We start from the raw sequence: 9,394 nt of genomic DNA on the forward strand, positions 1-9,394 counted from the left end.
CGCAGGAGAGGCACGGCAGCGCCACAACAGCTCATCCAACGCCCCCCTAACACCGTCCCGCTTTGCCGCTAGCGCGCTTGGATTGGCATCCAGTTCCCGCGCCCTGAACTGCAGGCGTCCAGCGGTCCCACTGCGGGGAACCCGATGCCCTCGCAGCCCACACTTCCACACCCTCGTGCCTGCCCAGGACCCTCCCCAGGATCCCAGAGACTCCGTTGTGGACCACTGCCTTAAAACACGCCGGCGAGCGTGCGCGTGCATGCAGGAGGATTGAGACTGCGGCACGGAACCTGTGCTGCAGGCTGCAAATTAGAGGGAAAGAAATCCTACAGAATAAGCGTGAGGTTTTCAGCGGTGCTGAGCACCTCGTCATCCCACCGCGATCCACGGAGGAAGGGTTGGTGCCTCAGCCCGTGCTTGAGGAGAGCGTACAGGAGAGAAGGAACTGCACCAGGTTGGTTTTCCCGAGCTGCAGCGCAGCCGAATCCGAGCAGTCCCTCCCCAGGGCCCAGAGTTACGGCAGGGAACAGCGGTAACGGCGCGTGCGGAGCCGAGTCCCGTGGGAGGGGACAGGTCGCTGTAGACTCCAGTACTCTGTAACCTATCGTCTATGTAAGAACAATGAATGTTAACACAGTAAATTATTATTACATTAAAAAAAGACCACAAAAAAGCCCACTCCTCATCTCCAGCTTATTCCTGGGGAGCTGCTGCGGGAGGTAGGAGGCAGGGGACCGGTTCGGCGGAGCTGCCAGGAGCTCTGGCACCAGAGAAGGAGCTGCTGGGAGCACCACGAGAAGAGGCAGCTCCAGCAGCCAAGGTTACGCTTCACTGCTTATTCCAAAGGAAGGCAGCAAGGCTGCAAACTAAGGAATGGGGAGCAGCACCAAATCACTGCATAATATACACACTTTATTTATGAATTTGTATGTATACAGACTTTCTATACACACCTTACCTATATAATAAAAATGTACATGTGTATACAGGGTCGTATAAATATAGAGCTGTAGAAATCTTAGAACTGATCCTGTCTATTCACAGCAACTTCGGCCCCGGAACCGCTTCGTTTGAGCAGCCGTCATCATTTGAGACTCGGACAGAAGGGACAAGTGTCATTGGTGTTGGTTTGTGCCCAGAATTTGATGCACTGGAAGAGAGAGAAAGTCAGGAGCCACCAACACAGCCCAGAGGCACCGTGAGCACAGCGTGGCGTTGCTGCTCCAGAACAGGGCTGGCAAGGGCGCTGGTGTTTCTTTGGCTCCTTAGAAACAGCCTCCACGAAACGGTGGCCACAAGGGAGCCTTCCTCAGCATAGCAGGTTGAATATTTGGCTTTCCATGTCCTCAGCCGCTGCTGGAGGCCCCAGAGCCATTGGGATGAGGGGTGAAGCACCACCAGCTCTGCAGGATGAGCCTCCCCCTCTTCCCAAGAGCTCCAGTGCACAGACCCACAAGGCCAGGCACCAAGACAAAGGCAGCAGTTCTCTCCCTCACCCTATATTCCAGATCCTCGCAGACTGCCCTGCTCCAGGGAAGCAGAAGGCTCCATCCAACCCGGCCTTGAACACCTCCAGGGATGGGGCAACAAGGGCCAGGGCCTCCCCACCCTCCCAGGAGAACATTTCTCCCCAAGATCTCATCTCAATCTCCCCTCTTCCAGCCGAGTCGTGAGCACACTCACCTCCTTGTGCAGCACGTGTGAGCAGGCCATGGGGTGAAGGTCACCGGGCTGCACGAGCTTCTGGCACATCAAACACAGCTTACAGGCAGCCGGGGTCTGGGTTGAGCATGGAAAGGAGACGCGCAAAGTCAAGAGATCTCATTGCATCTCACATATTTGAGCCCCTCATCCTGCCAGCGGCAGCCAGGCCCCATTCCTCCCTCTGCCCACAGCCATCACACGATATTCAAGCCTCTTACAGCTGTTCCCCACTTCCCCAAGGTGAAGCACAAAGGACCCATACCCTAAACTCTTCCCTTCTACCTCATCAGCCCAAGCAAGAGATCCCAGCTTCACCAGCTCATCCTATCAGCCCCCACTCAAAGGGCTCCCTCCCTCCACGTTCCCTGGGATGGCGAAGTGCCCCGGTCAAGCCCACGTCTCTTACGTGTGACGCTGTTCCGGGATAAGCCACCTGGGCCGGGGGCAGGAACATGGGTGTGCTGATCTGAGGCAGCGGAGCCGAGAACATGGGCGCCCTGATTCGACCGAGAGGCTGTGGCAAGACACGTCAGAAAATCCCAGAAGGAAAGGACAGATGAGTTATCCCGAGCCAGCCCTGGGAACACAGCTCCCAAGAGATACGCTGCAGCCAGCAGAAAGGGGAACCCAGAGGAACCCGAGAGCAGGCGCGGCTCCTCGCTGCTACCCAGGCTCGATTCCCAGCAGCCCCCGCCGCTCTCCCCCCTCACCTGGGCCCCGGCCGCTGCCCGCTCCTGCTGCTCCGCCAGCTTGGCCGCCACCAGCTGGTTCAGCTCCTCCATGGTCAGACCCTTCATGGTCCTCCGAGCGGTCTTGATCTGCTGCAGGATGTTGGTGAGCTGTGCCCTGCGGGAAGAGCAGCCGGATAAGGGCTCCCATGCCGTGGCCTGGGAGTACGTGCTCCAAAGCGTCTGCCCTCGCTGAGTTTCTGTCCCCAAAGCACCAGGGAAAGAGTGGGAAAGTCCAGCTGGAGTGAGACACACACAGAATGCAGCACGAAGGCTGGAGGACTCGCCTACAGGCAGGGCACAGGCTGTCCACTAGAGAAAGCTCCAAAAGTTTTTCACTCCCAGTGCTATGGGAACGTGACAGAGAGCACTAGGCCTTCATCCCTCACCTCCAGGCCTCCCTCATCTCCTCAAAATCCCACAGATGCCAAGAGGACTCCCCTTCCCCTCAGCCCAGCACACACCCCCCACACCAGTCTTCACTCTCTGGGAAGGACAATGCAACACAGGCTGAGAGAGTCGGGGTTGTTCAACCTGGAGAAGGCTCCAGGGAGACCTCGCAGCAGCTTCCAGCACTGAAAGGGGCTCCAGGAAAGCTGGGGAGGGGCTCTTGATCAGGGAGGGCAGGGACAGGACAAGGGGGAATGGCTTTAAGCTGAAAGAGGGGAGATCAAGACGAGAACTTGGGGAGAAATGTTTTGCTGTGAGGGTGGGGAGACCCTGGTCCAGGTTGCCCAGAGCAGGGGTGGCTGCCCCATCCCTGGAGGGGTTCAAGGCCAGGTTGGATGGGGCTTGGAGCCCCTGATCCAGCGGGAGGGTTGGAACTGGGTGGGCTTTGAGGTCCCTTCCAACCCAAACCATTCTTTGAACCCATGAGACACTTACTTGTTGCACTGGGGAAACCGAGTCAACAACTTCTCCAGCAGCCTCTCCAGCTTATCAGCCGGCTGCAGCCTCTGAAACTCTGGAGTGACGTTAACTCCTCCCAGGCCCGGCGGAGGAGGGATGGGGGCGGCAGGAGTCATGTGAGGGCTGTGCGTGCCAATAAGCGATGCCACTACCGGGCTGTTTCTTCCTTGGGAAGCGGGCAGCGGCGGGGAAGGCTGGTTGGGCCTGGAGATCGCAGGGTTCAGGAGAGGAAAGGAGAGCGCCCGGGGATCAGCGCTCGGCATGACCATGGGAACGGGAACTGGTCCGATGGGAAACGGGAGCCTGGGAGTAAGGGATGGGTTGGGCTGGAATGCCGTCAGCATGAAATCTGTCTGAGGAAGAAAAAGAAGGGGAGAAGAAAAGGCTGGTTAGAATAAGCCCACCTGAAAGCTGAGCCCAGCGCCCTCCTCCCCATCCAGGCAGGATGGGAGCTGAATTGCAAGCACTGGCAGCCTCACAGCCAGGGAAAGGCCCTTCCCATCCTTCAGCCGGGCAGCAGGAGCGCCCAGACAGGCCAAGGCTCCAGGAAAGACAATCCCACCCGGCACCGCTGTCCCCAGGGCGCAGCAGCAGCCTCCCCACAGCATCGGGAGGGGCTGGAGTGGCACTCACTTCGGAGGGCGGAGGCGGCAGCGTCGGGGTCGGGATCTGTGGGAGGCTGCTCAACTTTGCTCCGTTTCTCACCATCTGGATGTGGTCGTTGAACTGATCCTAGGCGAGAGGAAAGGTAACGGACACGCTAACCAAAGGCTCTGCCTGAGGAAGTTTAGGCACATTCCCCAGCCCGAACAGAGCTTTCTCAGCTCCAGAATGGCTGCAGGCCCTAAAGCAGCACGGTTTGGCTCCACAGCAGAGAGAATGAAGAAGGATCCAGAGGGAGAAACAGAGTGACTGCCTCTGCGACTAACCCAATGCGTGAATCTGAAGAATGAGCCCGAGATCTCAGCAGGTGCCCTGCTTTTTTGAGCATGGCTTTTCCTGGCTCTTAGTCCTCTCCCAAAGAGGGATGAAACTAAGCATGGGAAGTAGTGTCAATGCAAAGGACTGCTCAGTTAGGCTGGGAGCCAGCAGGAACTTACTCGGACACTTTCCTTGGTCATTCGTATCCTGTTCAGCCTCATCTCCCACTCCTGCTTCGGTCTCATCGTCTCCAGCGTGGGTGGTGCAGACCTGTAAGCACAACTAAACTTTCCCACTTGCAACTGTGCTCTCACCAGCAGCAAAGTGGAAGCCACGAGCGACCCGCACGCCAGCCCTTCCCAACCAGGGCTGCTCTGCTCCAGCTAGGTGGGAAGAAAGGCTTGCACCAGGAGAGGAACCACAAGGGGACAGCACGTGGCAGAAGACACCTCAAACTGCTTCAGTCAAACCCCCAGGATCAGGAGAGGAAGAGGAGATGGGCATGCATGGAGACCGGATTTACCCCACCGTCTGCACAGACTCACTTGAGGTAGGTGAGGTGCAGCTCTGCTTCTTTTTCCGCTTCCTCTAGTTTCAACACCAGCAGCTCCTTCCGGCTCTCCAGGGACAGGATCTAGCAGAGAGGGGCCCCACATGGAGAGCAGCTCTTGTGCTCCCTTGTTTCTCACTCCCAGATTGCAGTCACTTCCCTAAGCACCCAAGCTAATGAGTCTTGACAAACCAATTTCTGTTTCTCTCTTCTTTTGTCCCACAAAGAGGGGGACGCAGCCTCAACATCAGCTGCTCCTAACGTCACGTAATCATCAACAACTGCTTCCCAGGTAAGAAGTTATCCACAAACCTCCGCTTTCCAGGCCCGCTCTGTCTCCTCAAGAATGTTCCTGTTGATTTCATTGTGCTGGTTCTTCAGTTTATCCAGCTCCATCTCCCACAGCTGCCTGCAGACAGAAAGAGAATGGGATGAGCCTGCTTAGGCTCAAGCACCGGCATGGAATGGAACAGCAGAACTAACAAACTCCCACAAAACCCATCGATCCTCGTAGCTCTGGATGGGCTGGAACCGGGGAAGAGCGACAGCTTCCAGACCACGACTGCAGCCACATTTCCAAGGGCTGCACAAGTCAATGTCCCAGGAGCGAGCTGTGCTGGAGCACGCAAACAACTTACGTGCAAACACGTTGGGGAAAACAAGGAGAAGGGGCTTCCCCTCAGAAAAATTCAGTCCAATTCCAGGGAAGGGCACACGGGTCCAAACTAGGAAGCAACCTAACTACACCACTCTGACCCTGGAGACGTTTAATGCTGGCCCTTTCCATCTGTGCTACGTGAGCATCTCTGCCTGGATCTGGAGCTTCTCTGCCCAGCTACAGAACACCTCAGCGAGCCAGAGTTCAGAGACAGACAGGGAAACGGGCTTGTCCTCATTCTGGGCAGGTGAAATTCAGCTTGAGGCAGAAGCTACAAGCCAAGTCAATCCACTGAGTGTAAATCCTAATCTTGTAGGATCTCTATGTCACAAGTCTATATGAGCCTGCCTGTGCCCAGGATCAAAGAGGATTTAATTCAGAGCCCAGGCACCAGCCTGCTGGAAGAAGAGTTAAAACCTCAGAGCGTGTAACCACTCGTAACCACCCTCTGGCCTACCCCACCAGACCCACTCCGAGGCAAGATTGCTGGAAGGAAAAGCATATCCAGCAGCAGTTAACCTGGTAACAGAGAAAAGCCTTACTTTTCATCAGACTGCTCGGCGATCAAAGATGCAATCTTGTTTTCCTTCTCCTCTTGCTCTTTCAGCAACCTGCACAGGGGAAAAAGGAGATGGAGTCCCCTCTGGTGAAAGAGTTGCCGCTCAGCTGCTAGCACTGCCGGCCCAGAGGCACAGATGTACCCAACAGCACAGCACCGATGGCTGCACCATCCCATAAATGCTGGAAAGTGATCACTCACATCCCTCAGAGCAAACATTTTGCTGTATCATGGCACTGCACAAAGGCTGTGGCACAGAACCAGAACCCACCGCAGGGAGCCGTGCCGCACCACCAGCAACCCTCCACTCCAGAGGAACAGGGATGAGCACTCGGAACCATTGCTAAAGCTGTATCCAAAAAACATCGCCAAGCCCTCAGGCTGAGAACGCCCTGACCTCTACAACAGGACTGAACGGCTGCATAAAAGCACAAATTCACCATCAATGTAACCTTCAGATGTTCACAATGCAAGCCCCTCGCTTGCGTTAGACCCCCCCAGCCCCAAATCCAGTGACATTCCTCTGGATTCTTGGAGAGGGCAGCACACAGAGCGCTGCCCACCCGCACCCCTAACAGCCAAAGCCATAACCTTCCACCCTGACATCCACTTTGGTATCTTCCGTACGCAAAAGCTGCTCTGTCCACAGCAGATCCATCCAAAATCGCACAGGTCTCTCCTAAAACGCTGGCCAACACACTTCCAAAGCATTTAAAGTGATCCTCTTTTGCTTGATCAGGAATAGATCAGGGTTAAGCGACAGCTTTTCCACCCCAAAAGCACACACTTTCTCTTCCATGCTAATACCTTCTGCCTTTCTCGCAGAGTTTCTCAATCTCTGCCTTCAGATCCTGCTCTTTCTGCAGGAATTCCTTCTTTTCTTTCTCCATCTTCTTCTTTGTCTCTTCTCGCTTGATTGTAACATCCTGAATGGCTTTCAGGATCTCCTGGGGAAAACAAGAATCACACAATTAAAGAGCCAATATCCCAAGGAACGAGTTTGGTTCCAAATCCGCTATGATTTTAGATCCATTGAACAGAGATTATGAGATCGCACGAGTCACATCTTTCTTTCTAGCAGACCCAGGCAGGACACAGAGCAGTTACGGTGAGGAAATCCAGGGGACAGACAGACAGAGGGTCTAAACCACAGGTTCTCCTGCCACTTTAGAAGGATTTTAAGGGCTGGAGAGTTCTGTTTGGGTTTAAATTTGCCCAGCAGCCACTGACAGCTCCTTTTTTCCCAAGGTGAGCTACCACAGAATCCTAAATAATCTCACAAAGCCAATTCTCCCTACTTTACACCACTTCTGATCCGGAAAAAAACACTGTGCCTGTTGAAGAGACACTACAAGATCACCAGCAGGAGCAGACGTGCACAAAGGCAAGTACCTGGTGGTTCTTCATCTCCTCTTCCCTCCGCTGCTGGAGCTGCTTGAGTTGCACCTGCAGCTGGTTCTCCACTTGCCGCTGTTTGTCCAGCACCTCCTGGTAACGCTCCTTCAGCAACGCCCTCTCAGACATCATTTTGTCCTGCAGCAGAGAGTGGAAATTTAGAGAAAAGCTTCCCCTCAGAGTGAGGAGAGCCTGGACGGGGGCCGGGAAGCTCAGCAGCATCTGGGAGCCTGGCAGGTGCCAGGGTTTACAGTCAGGATTCAGTTATGTGGCTTCCACATCCCAAGCCCTAGATCAGGAAAGATGAAGGGAGGAACTGCCCGAAGCTGCAGCCAGCACGATCACGGGGCTCTGATACCCACCAAATTCTTCTCGATATCCTGATCAGTGTTCACATCCACGTCGTTTGTCTTGAAGTCAGTCTGCAAAGGGAGACGATTGCTGTCAGACCCCTCCCCGAGCAGCCAGACCCACAGCAACGCGGCAGCAGCCTGGCTGCCCCCAGATCCCACCTGCCCCCTTCCCAACCCACCCTCATTCCATCCCTTGGCTCCAGGAGCACCAAAATCACCCAACCAGGGCCAGCAGCCGCCTCTGCGCTGCCCCAGCCGCTCCCACCCACCTGCACCGCAATGTTCTGTGAGGGCCGGGCGGGGGCTGCCTCCGCCTCAGGCTCCTCCACCGCATCCAGGCTCCCAGACCCGGGTTCCCCGTCGCCACCGGGCGCTGCCGGATCCTGCTCAGACCCAGCTGTGTGTTCAGCTTCTCCACTGGTGCCGTCCAGTGCCACCTCGCCAGGGCTCTCTGGGGCAGACAGGCTGTTCCCGCTACAAAGAACAAACAATTGGGTCATTCCTGCTCTATCCCCCTTCCACCCATGCTCCTGCCCCTCTCCATCCTCACTCCTGCTCTATCCCCTTCCCATTCCCACTTCCTCCCACTCAATCCTCATTCCACTCCTGCTCCCTCCCCCCTATACTCCCTCTTCCTTACTGCTCCCACCCCACTCCTTCCTTGTTCCCTGCTCTCTCCATTCCTTCTCCCTCTCTGTTCTGTCCCTGTTGCCTCTTGCTCCATTTCCCCTCCCTGCCTGCTCCATTCCTAGTCCAACCCCCTTCTCTGCTCCACCCTTGCTCCCTTCCCGCTCCATCCCTGCTCCCTCCTTGCTCCATTCCTGTTCCCTCCCCCCTCCATTCCCCCTCCCTCCCTAGTCCCTCCCCGCTCCATTCCCGCTCCATTCCTAGTCCAACCCCCCTCCCTCCTGGCACCAGCCCCTCTCCATTCTCACTCCCTCCCTGCTCCCAGCCTCCTCCATTCCCTCTCTCTCCCTGCTCCATTCCCTCCCTTCCCAGCCCCTCCCAGCTCCATTCCCTCTACATTCCTAGTCCAACCTCCTTCCTATTCCTACTCCATCCTCATTCCCTTCACACACCATCCCTGCTCCATCCCCTCTCCTTCCCTTCTCCTTCCCTTCTCCATTCCCTTCTCCCTCCCTTCTCCATCCCCTTTCCATCCCCTCTCCCTCCCCGCTCCTTCCCTTCTCCTTCCCTTCTCCATCCCCTCTTCCTCCCTTCTCCCTCCCTTCCCCATCCACTCTCCCTCCCTTCTCCATCCCTTCTCCATCCCCTCTCTCTCCTTTCTCCCTCCCCTCTCCCTCCCTTCTCCATCCCCTCTCCCCCCCCGCTCCCTCCCTTCTCCCTCCCCGCTCCCTCCCCTCTCCCCCGGCTCCCACCCACCCTGGGGGCGCGGTCCCCGGCTCGCAGAGGCGCGGGGGCCCGGTGCTGGCAGCGGGGCCCTCGTCCTGCGCCTGCTCCAGCGCCATGGGTGCCGGTGCCCGGCGGGGAGCGGAGCGGCCGGGGCGGCGCGGGCCCCGCCACTTCCGGCGCCCGCGGCACCGAGCGCCCCCCTGCGGCCGGGAGGACCCGCCGTGGTCCCCGCGCCCGGAAGCGACGCGGAAATCGCGGCGCAGA

The 9,394-nt window shown here is 57.0% G+C and overlaps 1 protein-coding gene across 2 annotated transcripts; it reads right to left on the reverse strand.

Moving 5' to 3' along the window:
* Nucleotides 1-895: 895 nt before the first annotated feature.
* Nucleotides 896-9,302, reverse strand: RNF214 (ring finger protein 214). Of its 2 annotated transcripts, none has more exons than XM_069876393.1 (15): nucleotides 9,161-9,302; nucleotides 8,047-8,251; nucleotides 7,787-7,846; nucleotides 7,422-7,562; nucleotides 6,837-6,976; nucleotides 6,013-6,081; nucleotides 5,125-5,221; nucleotides 4,808-4,896; nucleotides 4,442-4,532; nucleotides 3,975-4,073; nucleotides 3,318-3,694; nucleotides 2,415-2,550; nucleotides 2,111-2,218; nucleotides 1,684-1,779; nucleotides 896-1,150 (listed from the first exon to the last, which is right to left on the reverse strand). In XM_069876393.1, exons 1-15 carry the CDS (start codon nucleotides 9,244-9,246, stop codon nucleotides 1,085-1,087), a joined length of 1,860 nt encoding a protein of 619 aa, XP_069732494.1. In that variant the 5' UTR covers nucleotides 9,247-9,302; the 3' UTR covers nucleotides 896-1,084. The 2 variants fall into 2 exon arrangements, with proteins under 2 accessions (XP_069732494.1, XP_069732493.1); XM_069876392.1 differs by having other exon boundaries at nucleotides 4,442-4,544.
* Between the last annotated feature and the right edge of the window lie 92 nt (nucleotides 9,303-9,394).

Source organism: Phaenicophaeus curvirostris, chromosome 25 (assembly GCF_032191515.1).
Source record: "Phaenicophaeus curvirostris isolate KB17595 chromosome 25, BPBGC_Pcur_1.0, whole genome shotgun sequence".
Classification (NCBI taxonomy): domain Eukaryota; kingdom Metazoa; phylum Chordata; class Aves; order Cuculiformes; family Cuculidae; genus Phaenicophaeus; species Phaenicophaeus curvirostris.